The sequence below is a fragment of the Balaenoptera ricei genome, chromosome 1 (genome assembly GCF_028023285.1).
Source record: "Balaenoptera ricei isolate mBalRic1 chromosome 1, mBalRic1.hap2, whole genome shotgun sequence".
NCBI classification, from domain to species: Eukaryota; Metazoa; Chordata; class Mammalia; order Artiodactyla; family Balaenopteridae; genus Balaenoptera; species Balaenoptera ricei.
This window is the reverse complement of record NC_082639.1, coordinates 135433497-135455845: the sequence shown is the minus strand read 5'-3', so window position 1 is coordinate 135455845 and position 22349 is coordinate 135433497. Positions and strand designations below refer to the sequence as shown.

At 42.8% G+C, this 22349-nt stretch overlaps 2 protein-coding genes across 2 annotated transcripts in view; one reads left to right on the top strand and one right to left on the bottom strand.

The window, feature by feature from the left end:
* The window catches only part of LOC132373402 (ankyrin repeat domain-containing protein 45), a 154999-nt gene extending 152634 nt beyond the window's left edge, over positions 1-2365 (top strand). Inside the window, exons 31-32 of the mRNA XM_059936495.1 lie at positions 218-273; positions 1921-2365. Coding sequence (XP_059792478.1) covers positions 218-273; positions 1921-1956 — 92 coding nt within the window. The 3' untranslated portion in view covers positions 1957-2365. The remainder of the gene's footprint in view (positions 1-217; positions 274-1920) is intronic.
* Positions 2366-6025: 3660 nt separating this feature from the next.
* On the bottom strand, positions 6026-17265 carry PRDX6 (peroxiredoxin 6). The gene is made up of 5 exons (XM_059936494.1): positions 17077-17265; positions 13077-13233; positions 9587-9733; positions 8676-8822; positions 6026-7355 (listed from the first exon to the last, which is right to left on the bottom strand). Exons 1-5 carry the CDS (start codon positions 17169-17171, stop codon positions 7227-7229), a joined length of 675 nt encoding a protein of 224 aa, XP_059792477.1. The 5' UTR covers positions 17172-17265; the 3' UTR covers positions 6026-7226.
* Between the last annotated feature and the right edge of the window lie 5084 nt (positions 17266-22349).

Genomic DNA, 22349 nt, shown 5'->3' with positions numbered 1-22349 from the left:
CATTTGGGTTTGCCAGCCCTTGTATTGGACTTTTGGGAGCCTAGTAACAAATGTCCTTGAGGGAAAAAAGTAAAAAGCCTATTTGAAAGGGGAGAAGAGAAAGGCGACACTTACAGGGAGGAAGTAAGTTGAAATTTCAAAATATCCTCCTGCTACCTATACTCTTAAATTCCTAATTTAGTTTTTCTGTTTAATGAATTTATTTGGATTGGCTCAGTCAACACCAGTCTTGGAATGACCAGGAGAGACTATCACTGGAAGAGAAAAAATGAGGTAATAAACTTGACACTTTGATTAGATTTTTCTTACTGTGAATATTAAACTACACAGTGAAAATAAATTGTAAAGTCAAGTAGCAATATGTAGGTGGTGAGAAAAATGGCAGCTTGTTAATATGGGAAAATTGGGATTAAAGTTCACCTGAATTACTTAACAATTAAAATTATAGGATATTTTTGAAAACTGTAATTTTGCCCTAGCCCCCCTCTCCCAATTTCCCCCCTCCTAACTCCCTTCCCCCCTGATATTTAGTTCAAAAGTAGGGCTATCTGGGATTAAGGATGGGGAGGGCCGTTCACCATACACACAGACAGACATTAGTATGTAAATATGGATGCTTCTCTCTTTGGAGTGCGCGTTCCCATGGATGTGTGGGTCTCTCTGGTGGGGGGTGTGTGGCGCACAGGTAGATCATGGACATCTTCCTAGGGTATCAATTTTATGTGACAGTCTTTCAAAGGGAGAAGTTAACTCATTTTACTGTTAGGTTACTTAAAATATTTTATATTGAAACAAACATACTATGGAGTAGGATGACAAATTTGCATGAATTTAAGATGAAACAGGAGACCTCAAAACATTTTATTATGGAGAGTCACTTATGTGTTGCCCTGACATTTTTTCCTAGTTTCCTCAGCAATCAGAGCTAATTTAGAAAAGTTTGAGAAGTGCTGGAAACCAGGCCTAGAGTTGGGGAAGGAGAGGGCTGGTAGAGGCAAATCTGGTGGGGAGAAGGGTAGCCTGCAAGGGGGTGTCTCTGTGAGGGCCCCTAACAGAGTTCCCTTGGGCCAGAGCCCACTGCTGAGTGGAGGGGAGGAGAAGACAGCTCTGACAGAGCAATAGGGTGATAGGCAAATGCAGAAGTGGACCAGGTAGCAGTAACAGTGCCAAGAATGGGCTTCAGGGGCCTTCAGCACCCTTCCTCTGCCAGTTGCCAAGTCACTCCAAATACACGTCTTCTAAGGAAAAATGATGTGCTGTGTAAATGCAGCTTCATGAGAAGTCCCTTGGCCCATCACATCCCCAACCAGATAGCCACCCTAAGACCCTCCTAATAGAAATTCTGGTCCTGCCACTATTATTTATGACAATCACGGTGGTTTGCAGTGTGTTTCTTGGGGGAAGGACAGTGGCATTGACCAAACTGACAGTTCTTTGTTCCTTTAAACAAAGCAATTTAAATCTTTTCAGGCGGTCTTCCTAGGTCATCCTCTCCTTTCTTAAAGGGAACCTATTTCACAAATGGGGAAACCTAACTGGAGTCTAGTGATTTGGCTCCGCACTTGCCACTGTCTTTTCCAGGCCCCATTATTAAAAAAATTCTCATTCCAATTGAGGAAAAAAGTTTCCAGCTTACCTTGCAATCAGTCACAAAGTTAACTGGAATTCAACTCTCCTAACATTTCTCTTTAAGTGCGCCTTTGATACACTACTCTAATTGAATTAATGTATCTCTCTTTACAAGATAATGTTTGATGGTATAGAGATGCACATGTACTTACTCAAAGTCCTTAATATGTAAGATGTTTTAAAGGGAGTGTTCCAGATAATGGAAGCTTTTCAGTAAGTTTTCTGATTGCACTTGAGTTTTTTTCTGAAATGCTCATAGTCAAATATTTTACTTTTGACTTTCTTTTACAGTTGGAAACTGGATCCCATTTTAGAAAAGGACATTAATGGCACTTATGTGATACGTGGAGTCAGGTTAAAGACCGAGCTAATATCCTGACTCAAGTGCTGAAAGACTGTCTGGCAAGGAGTTTACTTAGAAGTTGCTAAAACAATTTACTGCTGCATTTATTTTACAAGCAATTGATGGACTGCTGCAAAAGCTCTAATTTTAAGTAGTTGCATTATACTTAAGATATTCAAAATCCCTCAGGATAATATAAGATATCCTAAAGCTTATGGCCTAGCAAATGAAATCCTGCATCCAGCTGAGAGCAAGTTATAATAGAGCAGGAGTTATCAAAAGCACTGTACAATTAACATACTACTATCTAAAGCATAGGACCTATAATTTTGATTTGTGATATTGCTACAATTAGTGCCTCCCTAATGTTTTTCAGAGTAAAATCATTTCCCCCATCCCCAGTTTAGTAAATATTGAAAAACGGAATAGTTTCCATAACTTTAGTTATTGAAAGCACAGTTTAGGAGAAATTAACAATCTTACATTGCATAGTACTGTTTGATATCACTTTTCATTTTATTTTAAAAAGTCAAATAAAATAGAATTTTATGATCTGATTATTATTTAGAATCTATTATTCCTTTTACTATTATTATTACTTTTACTATTATTCTCTACTCCAGGGAAAACCATAATGGAAGTAAGAATAGAAGGAAACACAAGAGAAAAAGTCAAGCCTTTTACGAACCTTCTGGATACCTGGAATAGGGCAGTATTTCTCAGAGTGGCCTGCGGAGCACCTGTGTTTCAACAAGTGCCAGGTGTGGCTGCACGTTACAGACCCACAGGACCGCCTGGCAGTTTAAGGAAGTTATCACAGACCCAGTCTCCTTTTAGCCTCATTCTCCTTCAGCTTTGGCTTGTGACTTTTATCCTCAGGGTGGCAAAATGACATCTGTAACTTGGGCATCCCATTTGCTTTTCAGTGAGGCAAGGTGCTTTCTCTTTATTAGGTTTTGCCTTTTAGTCAGGAAGGGACCCCCACCCCAGGCCAGCACTATCACATGACCACACTGATCTGTCATCTTAAGATGAATTTTAACTGGCACCTCAACTTGCCACCATTCATACAATCTGGGTATTTTTCGTAAAGAATAAGGGGAAATGGATACTGGGTGAACTACAGTGTCTGCTGTACTCTGCATCACAATCCCATACCTGTTATAGATAGGGTTGTTACAGATGAAGAACTTCTGGCCATCTGTAGAATCCATCTCTGGGGGTAGGCCCCTGGCCTGCACATTTTAACCCATTCCTCATGTGATTTAATGCATACTGAAGCTTGAGATGCCTAAGGTAAAGGATAAAGAAGTAGCAGAAAACAGATGTCTGCTCTACAGTCTTGCTTACGAGGCACACTGCCATGTATTTGAAACAGCTGGAGGATACTTCATTCCATGCATATCAGTTAGGATGCTTTTGGCCTCAGGTACCAGAAAACCCAACTCGAAAAGGCTTAAACACTAAGGTTATTTATTATTTTATGTAATAGCAGTCCAGAGGTAGGACAGGTTCGCAGTTGGTAGATTCAGTGAAGATTATAAAGAATCAGATGTTTTTCTTTCTCTCCACTTGGCTGTTGACCTTTACAGCCTCATTCTATGGCTGGATCCCTGCTCCCAGGTTGTAACTTGGCTGCCAGCAGCAGTTTAATGTTTTCTTGTTCATATTCAGTGTGAGAGAGAAAAGTGCCTCCCAGTTGCTCTCGTGTGAGAAAGAATTCTTGTAGAAACTCTGATGGTCTTCTATTTGTGTCTCAATACCCATTTCTGAACCAATCACTGAGAAGGTGGCAATGACCTTTTAACTAGTTAATGCACCCTTTAAGCTTGAATCAAAGCTGTACTTCCTCAATTTGCATTGCCCCAAAGTGGAGGGGTCAAATGGAGTAAATCACTGTGCCAGTTCACTGCATCCAATTGGCATCTTGACTTGGCCCTTTAGACACAGCCATTCTGGCTCCTTACCCTTTCCTGAGCTTCTTAATGCATATTCCTACCCTTAGGGTAGAGGTTGGAGGGGAGGTCAGACTTCTGGCAAGACCACACAGGAGCCTCAAGTTGATCACTTTGCTAATCTTAGATGACTATCTCTTCTAGCCAGAGCATTTGCTGATTGTCTGAGAAGGCGCATGGTGGACTGCCTCTCAAATTCCTATGCTTGTCTCATAGCCACAGTGGCCGTATAATTCATTTACAGTTAATAAATCTTTGGATTTATTAAATCTGTTCTCCCTATGAAAACTGAGAGCAACAATCCTGGAAAGGGGAACTCTCCTCTCCAAGCCCCATAGTATATTAAAAAGTGTACTTAGGATCACTTCTACCCTGGCAATGCATATTCATTATGTAACATTTTATATTTGGAGAAGAATACTTTCACAGTCTCATGGCTTCATGGCTGCTTCATGATAGAACCAGAAATCATTTTGCGGGTACATGACCTCCCTTTTCCTTGAGCTTTTCAGCGTTTTCACACTGGCAGCATCTATGTGGGTCGAGTAGAAAGAGCCCACCAAAGTTTGGGTGCCTGAGTGAGTGATAAAAGGGGCAATAGATTTATTGGGGGAAGAACTGATAATTTGATTTTGAATTTATAGATTCAATGGCCAATGTTCCATCGATCAGTAAAGATAAGACTCAAGTTTGATTAATTTTGGAGATTTAGACTTTGAATTGTCACCATAAAAGAAAGTTGAAGCGAGACTCTCCGAGAGACAAGGACTGAAGAAGCAAATAGCCAAGGGAAGACAGCAGTGTGGAACCTCACAGTTAGGGAGGTGACAAAATGTGAGGACTCAGGGATTAGTTCAGAAGAGATGTGCTAAGGAGGACCAGATAGTCTTAGTTCTTTTTTTTTTTTTTTTTAAGTATTTATTTATTTATTATTTATGGCTGTGTTGGGTCTTAGTTTCTGTGCAAGGGCTTTCTCTAGTTGCGGCGAGCGGGGGCCACTCTTCATCGCAGTGTGCGGGCCTCTCACTATCGCGGCCTCTCTTGTCGCGGAGCACAGGCTCCAGACGCGCAGGCTCAGCAGTTGTGGCTCACGGGCCTAGTTGCTCCGCGGCATGTGGGATCTTCCCAGACCAGGGCTCGAACCCGTGTCCCCTGCATTGGCAGACAGATTCCCAACCACTGCGCCACCAGGGAAGCCCAGTCTTAGTTCTTTAAGGCCAAAACATATAGTGACTTGGATAAGAGGTGACAGCAAGATGCCAGTCTTAAGTCTCTTTCAGACCAGCATTCCCCAGGATATAATGTAACTTGGAATTTTCACCTTCCTTCTCAACCTTCTTAGTGTCACCCAAATTTTACATGTGGAGAAATCACGGAAACTAAAAGCTTACTGACTTCTCTAAAACATGGCGCCAGGAATCAGCTTTTACATTATTATACTCAATAAAAGTATAGAGGGCTACAGGAAAGAGACTATACCAGGTATGGGACACTTCCTTCTAAACCTAGGACTTAGCACAGCATAATAAGTCTGAGAGACTATGAGTTCAGAATACTTAGTACTCTTTCCAGAAAAGCAAAAGATGTCCCATTATCCTCAAGATTCATATTCTTCTTTTTTTTTTAATAATTTTTATTTATTTTATTTATTTTTTGGCTGTATTGGGTCTTCGTTTCTGTGCAAGGGCTTTCTCTAGTTGCGGCAAGCGGGGGCCACTCTTCATCGCAGTGCGCAGGCCTCTCACTATCGCGGCCTCTCTTGTTGCGGAGCACAGGCTCCAGACGCACAGGCTCAGTAGTTGTGGCTCACGGGCCTAGTTGCTCCGTGGCATGTGGGATCTTCCCAGACCAGGGCTCGAACCCGTGTCCCCTGCATTGGCAGGCAGATTCTCAACCACTGCGCCACCAGGGAAGCCCCAAGATTCATATTGTTAAATCTAGAAATCCCATTAAGGTATCAGGTTAGGAGAGTTCTTTGTAGCGGGGGTCACAGATTCCACAGGACCCAGGCAAGTAACATGAAGGAGCAAAGTAGGCCAAGAGATGTGGTGGAATACATTTTCTTTTCTATTTTTTTTTCTTTTCAAAGCAAAGGAAACACATTTTATTTTATTTTATTTTTGGCCGCACTGGGCAGCATGTGAGATTTAGTTCCCCGACCCGGGATCAAACCCGTGCCCCCTGCAGTGGAAGCGCGGAGTCTTAACCACTGGACCACCAGGGAAGTCCCTGGAATCACATCTTCATCAGCCGCTCCTCCATTTTCATTATATGAAATTTTATGTATCTGTCTTTGGAGAAAAGCATCAGTGTCAAATCTAGCAAGGAAACATTTGCCCTCAGGACATGAGTCTGAACTAGTACTTGAAAATGTGACAACAGAATTTTCTGATCACGTTTTAACAAAGGATTTACTTGCTGATCACTAAGAAGTAAAATTCAGAAAATAGTCCCCCTCCCCCACCGCAAGAATAAATCTATAATAAAACATTTTCAGTCATCCTCTCCCCTCTTCCCAAGGTGTGCCCTTTCATGTGCACTTCATCGTAGAGCCAACTGACATCCAGAAATACTCTGAAAGGCACCTGGCACTGTCGTGTTGCTCATGCCTCTGGTACACTTCCCTGGCAGGCAAGTGGAACCTTTTCTGTAGCTTCTCACTTTCAATAGAAATTTATTGAAAAATTTTCTTGATAGCAAAATACTTAAAGATTCCTTCCCCCTGCTCATCCTTCAGTTATCTACTGGAAAATTACAGAATTGAAAAGGTTTTGCCCCCAGTTGTGATCAAAACATGGAATACTGAAGAACATCTGGGTTACTCTAAGTTCTTAGGTTACACACGTAGATAGGTACAGAGGAAGTTGAACCCCAAGTTCTATTCCTTCCCAAAATGGGTAACAGAAGAGAGGATTTGATTAGAACAGCTGAAAAAACCTGATACTCATTCTATGATGGAGCAAAGCAGGCTTTTTCAACCATAAACTGATACCACCTTGTTGGTCATAAACCCTGCAGAGATCCAACAAGATGAGCCTCAAATTTCAAAGAGAGTCAGCAGGGAATGCTAAGATATATGAACAGAAGAGAATGCTGCTAAAGGCACAGAGCAAAGAATCCCAAGGAATTTTCAGTGCCATTTTCATTTAATAAGCCAGTAGTAGAGCAACCTAAAGACCTTGGCTGTGATCACACCAGGATGTTTTTATGGTACTGCTGCAGGAAAACATGATGCGCAGCTGGCATCCTCTGGCTCACGGTGCTCAGTGAAGAGCTCCAGCACCAACTCCGTGGAGAGCCTATGGCTGGGGGGTGTACCGGAGGTATTTCTTGCCAGATGGGAGCTCTTTGGTGAAGACTCCTTTAGGGAAAAGTTTTTTGGCTTCCTCTTCAGGGATGGTTGGAAGGACCATCACGCTGTCTCCATTCTATTGAAAAGACATTGTGAATGGTGAAATTCAATCTTATAGTGAAGGCTAAAGGCAATAATTAACTTTAGAAAAGTAGCTACAGTTGCTGATGAGAATAATCAAATCTCCTTTGCTCTATCCCCTCTGAGGAATTTTGTTTTCACAAGTTGATCTTTGACACTTTTGGGAAGGGAAGTATTTCCCCACCTTAACAAGAAATAGTCCTGTTTTAAATCTAGTAATGGCTTGCCACCTAAGTCCTTATCATTGCCCTGCGTGACTGAATCCGGCTTCCTCTCCCATCCCCGGCCTCTCCCCACACCTCCTGCTGCTGCTTTTCCAGCATGGTGGCTCTCCCATTCCTTGAACATGCCAAGCTCACTATTAGAAAAGCTTCTTAGCTGTTCCTTCAAGCCTGCCGTGCTCTTCCCTCCTAAATATGCGTGACTTGGTCTCTCACTTTCTTCATGTCCTTCCCAAAGGTGCCTTCAGAGAAGGGCCTTTCTTGACAGCCAAATATAAAACCAACCCTCCCACCTGTGCTCCCCTTCGCCCCACCTCTGCTTGATTACTCTCTGTCGCACTTATCGTTACCTAATATACTATAAACTTGTTTATTGTTTGTCTCTACCGACTGGAATTTAAGTTCTATGAGGGCAGGGACTTTACACTGATTGTTCATTGCTGCATCCCAGTGTCTATTGTCTGGGCTCAATAAACATATGATCAAAGAATGGATACAGAATATAAATTGTTTGCCTGTCAGAAGAAACAAAATAACAAAACCAGGTGTTCAGGTTAGCATATTAAAAAAATGTAGCAATGGTAAGACACTCTTGTGATATTATCCATGTCCTACATATGGCAGGAATCTTAGAGATTAAAAGTTCATGAACAGGTTTCAGAGAATTCTACATAGGTGTAAAAGACTGACGCTTAAGAGAAATGAAATGTTTCAAGACATTAATATACCACATAGGTTTATACCCATGACTTAAGTGGCCAGTCTAAGTTCTGCTATAAATATTTTGCCATCAGGGAAGAGTTAAAGGTTTTTTAAAAAATCCTTTTATTAGGAAAAGGAATCATTCTGACCAATTAATTTGTCCAAATAATCTAAAAGTTAGAAATACAGGGAGTTTGTATAAAAGGGGTTAAAGACCCTGAAAATGGCCTCTCAGCAAATCTTAAACTCAGCCAGGAGGAAAAGCCCTCCCAGTGTACTTGCATGCCAGAAACAAGAGCCCCACGTAACACTGACCCTGGAGGTAGCCACTGAGAGACTGGCCCCACAGGCCTTCCAGGCAAGTTGGGTATCTGCCCTTTTAACATCTTTACCTTCCAATCAACTGGGGTGGCAACCCTCTTTTCTGCTGTCAGCTGGAGAGAGATAATTACTCGGAGAATCTCATCAAAGTTCCTGCCAGTGGTAGCCGGGTAGAGGATGGACAGTTTTAGCTTCTTATCAGGACCAAAAATAAATACCTGCAAAGCATACAGACATATAAACAGGAAGAACTCTTTGAATGTTTTTGATACTAAAGCCTCTTAGAAGGCTCTTAAGTCATTAAAAATGTTCAAGGGTATAACAAAACAAAACAACAACAAAAATCTGCAAATATCTAGAAAGATACACCAAACAAACTGGGTGGCTGGAGTAGATATGATTTTCTTCTCCATGTTATATTTCTAAACTTGAAGGAAATTATATTTGGCTCTGGCTGTCTCAGTAAGAAAAACTGACTTGCGAACTGAATCCAGGAAAGGCCTCAGGAAGGTACTATGTTAACTACGGAAGATTATCATAAAAATAATACTAATGGGAGTTGATCCTGGTCCTCAAATTGTTGTATATTTCTGCACACGTGAGAATAAGTTTGTCCTCTAGTGGGTACGGACAGAACAAATAAGAATTCAAAACCAGGGATGCCTTATGAAGAAGGCTATGACCCACCGCCTTAAAGAGTGGGCCGTCAGGAGGACTACAGAAAAAGATTTCTCAATTCCAGGTGACATCCTAGGATAACTATTTTTATGTATTTTCAAAAGCTGTGAATTAAGCAGTTTAAAAGTTTAGCTGAAAAATTTTACTTTGTACCAGCATTTAGATAAAAAGTGAGAGTGCCACCAGGACACTTATATCCTAATTGGACATAGTCCCCCATCTCCTTTAGTTGGTCCAAGCATTTACTTGGACATATGTAGCCTGGTCAGTCACAATGACTAGGTAATGGACGTATACAACTCACCACACGAGCTGTTACAGGCATGCCCTTTTCGTCCTTCTCTGCTGGGTCCAGCATGCCCAACTGGATGGCAAGGTCCCGATTCTTATCATCAATGATGGGAAAAGGTAACTTTTCTGTGGGCTCGTCACCATTGTAAGCATTGATATCCTGAAATGCAGGGGAAAGAGAAAAGAGAAGTCTAAACCAGGCATATCCTCTGAATTCCATCATCAGTTAACAGTCATCATCTTGTAAGACAGGGAAGAGAGGACCATAATCATCATAATTTCTCTAAGCAATTTTAATAAGAAAATTAATGAATGAACACTCCTCATCCCAACTGTTCATTGACAGGAATAATGGTAGGGTGTAGTACTTAGGTCATAACCCAGAGCCTTCTCATGCCCAAGTCTCTTAAAATTCAGCAGGCGTTTACTCCTCTGAGAAAGCAGCATTAAACTCTTTAAAAGTTGAATAATATAGAGTTAGACTTCAATCCAGAGTACCTCTGCGTACCCAAACACTATAAAAACCATCAGTAACGATGAGTTCACATCCAGAAATTATAGCACGTACAAAGATAATTTTATAGATCTGGCCCCTGCCTCAAAAGCACCCTGACTCAGACATTAAGCTACTGTAACAAAGATATTAAGCCATGAAAAGAAAACACAAAACTTAAAGCAAACACAAGAATGGAGAGTTGAATATTCACTTCAAGGACAAGTCAAAGGTAAAAATGGGTGAAAAGGCAGAGGTGAATTTACACTAGTGTGAAATCCACATAAAAACAAAGCATTTCAAGTCTGAACTAAAGGACAATAATGTACTTGCTTCCACTCTCTATCCCTTCCTCCCCTAGTTAAAAACTCCATTCATTTTTCTATCCTGGGAAGTTTTTGGGAGAAAAAAAAAAATCTAGCTTCGTTATTTGATCTGGTGTTGACACTGCACTTAAGGTGGGCTAAGCATTATGGTAAGTACGTGTGGGATACAGATGAGGAAGACACGGTTCCTGCCTTTAAAGGAACTTCTAATTTAGTTGGATGATTGCCGTAAGAAGTAGCAACAAACGCCAAGACGGTAATATGTAAATGGCAAATGCTGAAGTACACCAGCATCCCCATTTGTAAGACTGCTGAGTTAGGAGAGGCTTCAAGAAAGGCGTACGACTTTTACCTGGGCCTTTGAAGGGTGGGTAAGATTTTCACAGGGCAAAAAAAAAGCATTCTAGGGAGGGGGAGCAAAATTAATGAAACATGTAGGCAAGTCTGAGCATAAACTATTGACTAGCGAAAGAGGAATTTATCTGGGTAGAGTTTTAGGAAGTAGTGAAAAAGAGGCGTTAAAGCTGGAATAAGGTCTATTTATTATGTGGAGCCTTGAAAGTAAAACAGGAGTTGATGGCATAGCAGATATAGAACCTTGGTGGATTTCTCAACAGAGATGCCATAGGATAAAAGTGGCATTCATGAACTTTGAAATGGATAACAACAAACTTTAACACGTTTCTTAATTTTATTAGCTTAACTTCCCTTCTGCTGTCACTGGCGGTCTATCAGGTCGCCACAGCTAAAATAACAATCAATATGGTTTCATGCTAGAGGCACCTTGAGGTTTCCTGCGTAACCAGTTGTGTGTCAAAGTTTGGACACTGCTTCTGAAAGTTGGGACTTGTTTCCTATATAATGCAATCACAATTTTGAAAATTCTAAGGCACAAGCTCACCCGTGAAAATGAACCTGGGTGTGTTCCTATACTTTAAAGGGTATTATATAATTGGCTATAAACTCTTCCTTCAGCCACCTGTACCTTCAATGATTGCTCTGCAGTAATTCTCAGCCCTGCCATTCGCATGATAGGCATTACATTACACCCATGAAAAGCAAAGAACAATATGCTTTGGCTTTATCCTAAAATCAAGCAAATTCCTACTCTCTATCATCTAGTATCAACGAGAGTATTGGTTTGGGGTTCAAATCCCACTGCCACCATTTTCTTGCAGGGAACTCTTTAGTGTGTCCTTCCAGCTGCCTGGGTGAAAAAAGTATTCTCATCTGAAAAGCTGGGGGCAGGAACCATATATCTCCCCTGAAGGGCTGCTCCCAGAAACTAATGAGAAACTGCCTGTGAGAATACTGTGGAAATGCCAGTGACCATTCACAGCCAAGTGTAAGGAATGAAAACAGTCCACCTCAAGAAAGAGAAATGCCTTCCCTTTTCTCCTATACATGATTCTTCTAATCTCAGACACTTAGAATTAACTGGTATAAAGTGGCCATGGGATGCAGCCCCAGGTGGCCAGCTCACAAGTCAGCACTACATCGTATATTCAGTTGCATGTGAAGTGCCTGACATAGTGCCTAGTGCACAGTAAGCATCCTTTGAAAGTTCCCTATCATTATTTAGTAGACACTGTAGCAAAGTCATTAGAATGCTCTCAAGTTAAATCTAGGCCATCACATTTATTATCCAAGTAAATCCTTTGGTTGGGAGTAGACAGTTCCTTCAGTTCCTTCATTTGACAAATACAGACTGCCTGCCTGCCTAGGAGGTCCTGAGTACTGAGCACTGTTCCAGGAGTGCAAGAAACAGGAGTCTGCCCTGCTGAGCCTCCACTCTGGTGGGGAGAAACAAACAAACGAAATCAGCAACGTGCAGAGTATTTTAGACGGTGACAAGTGCTAAGGAGACAAATCAGGGGAGGATGGGGAGTACAGAGGGGAGTTATAATTTTAGACAAGGAGGCCAAGGGTGGCCTTAATGGGTATCATTTGAGTTGAGACCTGAAAGATGTGAGGGCAAGCCACAAAGATACCTGGGGAAAGAGTCTTCCAAACAGGATTCTGGATATATTTTGAAGGTAGAGCAGGCAAGTCAGCTGATGAATCAGACATGTGAAGTGAAAAAACCAGAGGAATTAAGGATGACTCCTGGATTTTTGGCCTGAGCAACTACAAAAATGCAGATGCCATTAGCTGAGATGAGTAAGACCCTGGGATTAAGAACAGGAGCCCCGTTTTAGACATGCTGGATTTGAGATGATAGGACATCCCAGGGGAGATGCTGTAGGCGGTGGTTTCACCAATCTGGAAGCCAGGAGAGTCTGGCCTAGAGATGGAAATTTGGGAATCATAGCATATAGAGGTGGGTGGATGAGTTTACCAAGGTGAAGAGTGTAGATAAAAAGAGAAGAGGTCCAGGAAGTGAGTCCAGGGCAACTCCAGCATATATTCAGTATTAGGAGTTGGGAGATGAGGCAGCTCATGCCGCACATGAGCAGGAACGGCTAGAGAAGTGGTGTCCTGGAAGCCAAGAAAGAAGGGGGCTGAGAACTGACCACTGGATTTAGCAAGGTGGAGGTCACTGTGCAGTCCAAGTCAGACTTTCAAATAATCAGTGAAGTCTGAATCTGAGCCTTACTTGTACCTTCACCTCAAAAAACCAAGCTACTCTATAAAATTTATAGCTTAATCTGTAACCTCAAAGCACATGCCAACGGGTACTGTACCTTGCTCCAGGCAAGATGGTCTTCAACACTGTCTATTGAAAGGGCAATCATCTTAACGTTCCTCTTGGCAAATTCTGGTGCCAGCTTTGCTGCTCTGCCAAGCTCCGTGGTACACACTGGGGTAAAGTCCCGAGGGTGGGAGAAGAGAATGCCCCATCTGAATGAAGGAAAAGAAGGTCACAGTTGAATGAAGAGATTATCACCAGCATCATGTACAATGAAAAATCACAAATCCTAGATCAAAAATGACTTTCTTTTTCAAATGAATGCTTATGAAGACAATTACTTTTAAACTTTTCTGTTGAGGAATGCTTTTTGATCTTATCTCCAGAAAAGCCTATGTTTAAAGCCCAATTCAATCAAAGATATGAAATTCAACATGATAAATATTTAAAGAGGCTGTAAGGATGTTGCCTCCTTTAATAACTCTAGAGCCACCCTGAGTCCTTTTCAGCTAATGAAATCTGTGCTACGTAAACCAAGTACTTATTGAAATAATTTTTTTTTTCTTTTTACCCTTTCTACATTTTTTTCTAAGCACAGATATGCTGACATTCACCTCCAATAATGGATGTTCCAATATGCCCTGAATCTAGACCAATGCCTGACTACAATAATAAACAGATTATGTAATCTGAAATAAAGAGGCTTCTATCCTCTATTTATATGTAAAATGAAAGCTGACACTTGGTTCTTTGAAGTGAACAGATATAAAAACTTTTGTAAAACTAGTTTACTGATCTAACCTGCTAAACAGGACACCCAATATTTGTACCCTGACCAAACAACAGTATTTTAAAAAAGAGTTTTACCTATCTCTTCATTTGCAGTTTATTCTTCTTTTTGCATTAGACTAAGTGGGTAGAAAAATGATAGCCTCCAATGTCGATTTCTACAACTACAGATTCTTAGGGAAATACTAATATCTAAATCATCATTGCCTAAGGTTAAACTGGTGTAAGTTTTAAGCACATTTCAAGCTAAAAGTCACCAAGAACTTTGGAGTACTGTTTCCTCCTCCTGGGCAACAGAAACTACTCTTTCGACTGAAAAGGAAAACCTAACACGCAGTTTCCACACTCCTGTTGACTTAACAACGTTAAAGCAGGATCCTAAACTAGTAGATGACTAACTCTAGCCTAGATGCCAAGCTGACCTCCCTAAAGTTTGCCAAGTTTCCTGAAGCACAAAGAAGAAAGCAGAGACAAGGTACCTAATTCAAGGTACCTAATTCCCAGCTACATCTGCCACTCAACTTCCAAGGTTTCAGGAAAGGAAAAGACCTTCTTACAAAAAGGATGGATGGCCCTATGGCAAGACTGGAAAGAGAGAGGTAATATTTTTACGATTGTGGAGGGGTGTGGTATGTTTACTTTTGATAAAGGGCAATAAGACATACGTATATTTTGAAATAAGCTAGCTATGAGTAAAATTTAGGCCTTAGAGTCTGTGGTAAAGGATCTGTTTAAGGGTCAGATGAGACTTAAGGAAAGTCTCCAGAACTTGAGAAAAAATGAGCAGGGCACGTCTTCCTGTATTATTAAAGAGGAGATTAATTAGAAAAATCAGGCATTCTCTTTCCATTGTGAGTCAAGAGACTGTATTGCTGAATCACGTTAAGGAACTTGTTTGAGGCCACTTCACATCCTCCCCTCTCCCAGAAGCCAAAACTCTATAGTTTGCCACATGGCTAGGAACAGGATAAACTCTGGGAATGTCTTACTATGGCCTGCCTCCCCTCTAAGTCTCCCTACTGCTGCTCTTCAGAGGAATACAATTACATTATCCCCTTTCCTTTTTCCTCATTTTCAAAAGACAAAAGGTTTCTTCATTTAAGGGAGGGGTCCCCACTCACTAACCCCCAGAAAACCCAAGGAAAACCCATGTTTTGTTTGGTGAAGATGTACTGTGAGGAAGCTGCTTATACCACACACATACAGAAACAGTGACTGGCCTCAATAAACTCACTAAATGCAGCACCCAAGCCCCTTAGTTGTTTCCAGCTGTCAGGGGCAGGGTAGAACCTGTAACGTTTGAAATTAATTTTCTCCAAAACACACCTGGATCAAAAATTGATAGTATGAATTGAAATCACATTAAGAATGGAGTTTGATAAAATTATATCGGGCAAAAATCCATGTATTACAATGATATAAAGGGCTCAAACTTATTTTCGGGGTAGGGCGGGGAATAGTACTATCCCATGCCTGACCCAAGGCAGACTTGTATATTTTTGTTTATAGATGCAGATAGATTTCTCATCTTCCTACTTATGGCTCCCTGAGAAGGTACCACTTTTAATCAAATTAAGATAGATCGAGGACAATAAATGACAACAAAAAAATCCCAAACGAATAGGGTTAGCTTAAATAGTGACATCATTTATAACTATTGCTACAGTAAATATGCTTTATATTAATATTTATCTACAACCTAAGAGTTCTGGGAAAATTTTGTTTTATGAGGGTGAGGGCTGTAGGTAGGAATGGGAAGGAACATTATCTGAAAATCCCATGGAGTTTTGGAGAAATACCAATACCTAAATTCCGAGTATGAGACTGGACGTAGTCTGTATTTCTGAAGTCTTTCCCTGCCTTTATTGGCTGAATGTACCATTTCTCATCCTTTCTCTAGCCTAGTCCCCTCTTGCAAAAAACTTAGCTCTTCCCTTAATCAGTAGCTGGAAAATGGATTTAAGGGACTGTAAGGGGTTGGTTAGGCCTAAGGTATAAGAATCTCTCCCAGGTGCTCTGCACAGGCCTGTCCAATCCTTGATTAATCTTATAAACTGCACCCTCTGTCTGTAATATATGTACCTGGACACTGTATATAAAAGGGATACAAAGCAAGAAGGAACTCTAACACCTTAGACCACAGTGTAGTGGGGCCACTGGAACTCCAGAACCATAATCTAACTGGACACATCTGGAACGTTTCACATTAAATCTAATCAACTTAAAGTTTGCTGATTCAGGAGCTGTAAAACCACAGTAACGCCAATATACTCCTAGTCATAAAGGTATGATTGCCAGGCTAGATCATGGGTCACCAATTTGGCAAGTCTACCTGCGGCTGGAAGCGAGGCAGAAGGGGGAGGGGGCAGTGAGAGGCACTCTGCAGTGAAACAAAAGGGTCTCAAAGGGGGGGAGGTACGGGTGTCCAGGTGCTTGGCTATCCATGGCCACTGCAACTGAACAACCTCAGAAAGCCCTTCCCTCAAGGTGTTGCAAGTTCTGGAATGAAGGACACACACACATACAGAGTGTTCTGGGTTCCTCCCAAAGCTGTTATCAAATCACATTCTAGCAGCTGGGGGAGGTTCTGGACAAAAAGTCTTTCAGCCACTATCTGGCAGCTGGTGGTTTCAAATTTTTTGTGCTGAGAAGCCTGCAAATACCACTGCAGCAAGTAGAACCCTCACATAACACGCTGGGCCCTTCCTGAACCTTCAGCCAGTAGCAGTGTCCTCTGACTCTGGCCTTGGACACCAACCTTCCCCAGGGAGCAAATTCCATAACGGAGGGAGGGAGGGAGGAGGTGCGACCCTGGGCACGAGTACCGGGGAATTGACCGCCGATGCTGCCCCCTCCGGCCCTCGGCTGGACCATACTACTTGCACAGTTTACCAAACAGAGGCAAACAGACAACGAACTCTCCTCCGCACCGGCCTCCCGAACCCGGGACCTGCGCGATCCCAATTTTGTTCCCCTCCCCCTTCCTCACCCCGGAGCCGGCCCAACCACGCAGGGGACGGAAGGCGAGAGAGGATCCAATGGCCGGCGCAGGGCGGGCCGGAGGGTCGCGGCCAGCCAGCAGCGCTCGGCCGCCGCGGGGCAGGGGCCACACGACGAGAGGCACGTGCAGGAACCGGTGCGGGGAGGAGGCGGGCGGCGAGCAGGGGGCTGAGCGGTGAGGAGGACGGAAGGGAGAAACAAGGGAAGGCACCCCTGAGTCCGGGCGTAACCCGAGGTCAGGGTAGGGTGAAGAGGTGGCCACTTACGAGTCTCCCAGATAGTCATGGAAACGGATGCGGCCGATGGTAGTATTGGCCTCGAAGTTGGGAGCCTCGTCCCCGAGAAGGAGCCCTCCAGGCATGGCGGCAGCGGTGACACGGAAGGAGGACTAGGTGCGACGGCGACAACCACCAGCAAGCTGGTTCCGGCGTGTGTGCTGTGGGGCGGAATAAATAGGGCTTCCAGGGGCGGAACGGGAGGGGGCGGGGTGGGCGGGACCAAAGCAAAGCCTAGATAGATGGAGTCGCGGCGGGAGCGATGGGCGGGACAAGGGGCGGGGCCAGGCCGTGGGCGGGGCGGGCGGAGCCGCGGCTGGCGTGGGCGCGAGCGAGAGTCCGGAACCGGCGGGAGTCTGGGGCTGGGCTAGGGGAGGGCAGACCTGGGCCGGGTCCGGCACCCCGCCAGGACTCTGCCCTGCCGGGAGCCTGTGGACATTATCGCGCTCTCCTCACGTGACAGGGGACTCAATGACGTCGCCCTTTGGAGGCTTGGGGGTGCGTTCTGGGCTTTGGAGGTAAAGGAAGCGGAACGCAGTAGGAATGGGAGCCCCACGGCGGACAGCCGCCCTGAGGAGCCGCACGAATCCGCTGCTACCCTCCTGCACACCCACTCACGGCCGACTCCTGGCAGAGGGTTCTGGCGACCCCTGCACTCCCCGCTCTGTTAGTGTGAGCGTCTGGCATCCTGAGCGCCCCAGCCAGACTAGCCATCCTGATTTCTGTATCAGAGGATGTGGCAAGACCCAAGCATGTGGGGCACCTTGCGTCAGAGGAAGTGGCTTTCTTGTTGCAGCAAAAATTCCAGCACCCATATCAGTAAGTGCTTAGGGGAATGTGACCAAACTTTTATTTTTATTCCACTCCCAGAGTTCATTATGAGCCATAAGGTATTCAACACAATTATCCTGAAGTTTAAATATAAATTTTAAAACATACTTATTGTGATCTATTGTGTGCAAGTCCACTCTGCCACCCAAGGAAGTGGGAAGTTTAGATTCATTTATTTACTTTCTATGTGCCAAGCACAAGGTAGCCAAGATGACTGTTCTCTTGGAACTTTCATTATAGTGAGGGATACATTTTTTTAAAAAATATTTTATTTTATTTATTTATTTATTTATTTATTTATTTATTTATTTATTTATTTATTTATGGCTGTGTTGGGTCTTCGTTTCTGCGCGAGGGCTTTCTCTAAGTTGCGGCAAGCGGGGGCCACTCTTCATCGCGGTGCGCGGGCCTCTCACTATCGCGGCCTCTCTTGTTGCAGAGCACAGGCTCCAGACGCGCAGGTTCAGTAGTTGTGGCTCACGGGCCCAGTTGCTCCGCGGCATGTGGGATCTTCCCAGACCAGGGCTCGAACCCGTGTCCCCTGCATTGGCAGGCAGATTCTCAACCACTGTGCCACCAGGGAAGCCCAGGGATTCATATTTAACCAAGAATATATTAGACAACAGTAAATCCTATTCAGAGAAAATAAGATTATGTGCTAGAGGGTAAGTGAGGTGCTGCTTGGATTGGGTGGTCTGGTCTGGGAAAGCCTCCAGGGTAACGCAGGTAAACTATAAGTAGTTACTGCCGCCATTGTGCCTGGAGTGTTCCTTTTTGGGGATGAGCTCCCAACTTCGAGGCCAAAACAACCAGTTATCAGCTGCATCTGTTTCCACAACTATTTTAGTTTACATAGTAAGTGCTCTGGAAATGGTAGCTATTATTTGGATGATGATAGTAGGTTATACAATAACCCTTGCTTTGCCAACTGTTTGCTAGGCACTGTGCCAGACCTGGTGATACAGAGAAGAGATACAGTCTCTGCTCATACAGGGAAAGCAGATGTACATACAGTTACGATAAAAATGTAAATGCTGATGGAGGGTTGTGGGGAGGGGTGGGTGCCAGACTGTTAAGAGTCCCACGGTATGAAAAATTCTCTGGGTGGGGCTCCTCAGGCTTAAAAAAGGCACAGGGCAGTGTGAAGAGAAGTGGCTCACATACTAAGATTTGTTTTCATCATAGTGATGTTTTTGTGTGTGGGCATGCTAATCATACTTTCTCAGTTCTCCTCTGAACAAGGACTTGTTGTAAGATTACTGGAAAAATTTCTTAGCCACTCTGGAAAACTCTGTGAAGCTACTATATAAGTTAATCTGTAAACAAATATGACTCCAAGCTTTGGTTTTAAAAGTGCTATGTTTTAACTCCTTTTGTAGGGGAGAAAGAGAAGAAGAGGAAAAGGAGGGTAATTTGAACTTAAGGCACTATTAATAATGTTGTGGAGATAGGCTGGAAAATACAGGTATACCACAAATATGGAGAATGAACACAGAAACAGATTACGGATCTCTAGAAAAGGCATAGTTATCAAACTGTCTGTTGTACAATAAATTAAGCAACTGTGATAAAATAAATGTGTGTTCCAGAGACTGCACACTGGCAGTCCTCTTGCCGACTGCAGACTTGTTTGCTTTAGCCTTTCTAGCATTTTTAATTCTTTTGAGTTAGCCGTCAACATCTAAAAAATGCGATTTTCCACAAAAATATCTGGATTTCTATCTCCTCAAAAGTCAGAAGAGCTGGCCACACTGGGCTCATGTTGCACCTGGCAAACAGTGACTGGAGAGTAGCCTTCTAAGAGCGCATATATTTCCTATTTATTCAGAAGACGCCCCACCACTTACTGACATTGTCTATTGGCAGTTTAACCACACTCTTGCCCTGTTATTTTTCTTAGGTTAGAATTAGGAGGAAAATGAGTCCCATCCTAATGTAACCCTATCTCTGGCAAAAATTGTAAAAGTGAAAGGTTGACTAAGGACCATATGTTTCAAGGTGGAACAAGGTAGAGCATATTTCTTTGTAAAAGCAGAGAATGTTCCCATATACTTAATATGCAGACAAAGTCAAAAGAACACCAACTGTCCTGCCTGACTCTTGTAGGTAGTTGAGTTTAACCTCTGTACTACACTGAAGGAAGATGTAGTAGCCAGGAGAAGAGTGGAGAGTGGGAGGAACTCGAGAAGCAGAGCAGCAGGTGACTGATGCTGAAGGGTGCAAGATAACCTATCTAGTCATTAAAGGATACTTTACACAGGATACTAATAGCCTGCTAGCTTCCAAACTTAAACTACAGTGGGCTAAGCCCCACTGTAGAGGGAAAAGCAAGAAGTGCCATGAGAAAGGAGGAGGGGCCAGGGAGGCATCCCAGGGAGAGACCAGAATGTGGAAAAGGGAGAGTTAGGCTAAGGGGAAGGATTTACTTTGCAGAGAGGGTGGAGGCTTTATCAGAAAAAAATGTCTTCTGACAGCTGGCAGGGTTGGGGAGAACTTGAAGTCCTTAGAATTAACTCCTGATTGACAGGAAGGAAGGGTTTGCAGGGGTTTTCAGAGGGCTCTGACTCTTGGCTGATTGATAGTCTCTTCTGTCCTTACTGCTTTGGACAGACTGAAGGAAAAGGTGAAGGGATTGGCAATGGCCATTTGGAAGAACAACAGTACATTAGGATGTCTCCTCTCTCACTAGGTTGTGAACTCCTAAAGGTTAGACCGTATGTTATTGATAAATATTTGTGACCTGTTAGACATAGTGGTGTGGAGCTAGATTGCACAAAGTATTGAAGAAGCGTTTGGGCACCTTCCTACAGGCACACAGCAAAGCTTCTTGCCCACCTTCTGCTGGAAATAAAAGAGCAATATGTCCCTAGTTATAATTGTAGCTAGGTAAAAATTCTTATGCATGTGGGAGGAGATATATAAAATTTGAAATTAATTTTAGGAAGGTGGGATGATTTTTTAAAACAATTCTTATAAAGCTTTCTTGTTAAATTTGATTTTCTTTTCAGAAAAAAAAAAATAGAAAGAGGGCTGGAGTACAGGAAACTCTACTGATCAGGGCAGTGCTATCAACCTGCCGTGTGAGTGGGGCTGATAATCTCTCCACTGCTCTTCTTTATCATGTTTTATGTGGGTACTCCTCCCTATCATATCCTACAATCTGGAAAGAAAGCAAAGTATTGGGCTGGCCAAAAAGTTCATTCAGGTTTTCCTATAAGATCATACGAAAAACCTGAACGAATTTTTTGGCCAACCCAATAGGATACGTAGGAGTAAAAATGAAAACAAAACAGCTTTTAAAATGCTAAAACGATGAATCGTTCTCAAAGGGGCTTTGGAGCAGTAAGTTCTGACACTTCTTTTCTCAAATAAAGCACTTTTCCTGAAAGTTTACTGCTTACACTGAAAGAGACTGTTTAGTAAGTTTCACAAATTATGATTTTTTTGGGGGGAAAAATTTATTCATAAATGGTTAAAGGATTAGATTTTAAAACATGATATAATAAAGACCAAAAGCCAATTTGGAATTGTTTAAAGGATGTTGAGTTAACCAATTTTTTTCTGCTTTTACTTAAGCATAAAAGGCCTGATGCTCTAAAGGAAAAAAATTAAGATTTTTACAGAGTGGGCAGTGAATATCAATTCGTGAAGCTTCATATCTGTGTGTGTGTGTGTATATGTATATATATATATGTATATATATATATAGAGAGAGAGAGAGAGAGAGAAAGAGATTGTCATAGAGAGGAAGGAGGGGAAAGGTAAAGAGAGAAAGCAGAGAGCAAAGAAGTCATAGGAGCTGGGAAAGGGAAGAAGAAAGAAAAAGGGGAAAAAAAAAGAAGTGTTTTGGAGAGGAACCAATCTGAATGCCTGCCTTGCCCAGACTCCTCCTAAGGAAAACTGACCACATGGCCCTGCCACTCTTGCCATCAGTGGTTGCACAGGACTGGGTGTCTGGCTCAAAGGCAATCAACCTACAGACTGCCTAACAGCTTGTAGGGGCCTGGTACAAAATGCGTTATTATTGGATCTTCTTTTGGTGGCTGGAATGCAAGAAAACAGATTCAGGCAGCAGTTCACAGTAGGGGTAGAAGCTGAAAGATGGTCAGGTAAGGTAGTAAGCAGAAGCCATGAGACAGCCAGAAGAGTAGAGAGTGGCAGGAACTCTAGAAGCAAAGCAGCAGATGACTGATGCTGAAGGGTGCAAGATAACCTATCTAGTCATTAAAGGATACTTTACACAGGATACTAATAGCCTGCTAGCTCCCAAACTTAAATTCTTTGAGGCCTAGTGCCAGGGTGAACTAAAGCTGGGTGGTGAGAGAAGTCCTCCCCAGGTACAGGCAATCAAGCTATGGATTTTCTGAGAATTTAGAGATGATGACAGTGATAATAATAATATTAACCTGCTTGCTATTATCACCAAGATCTGG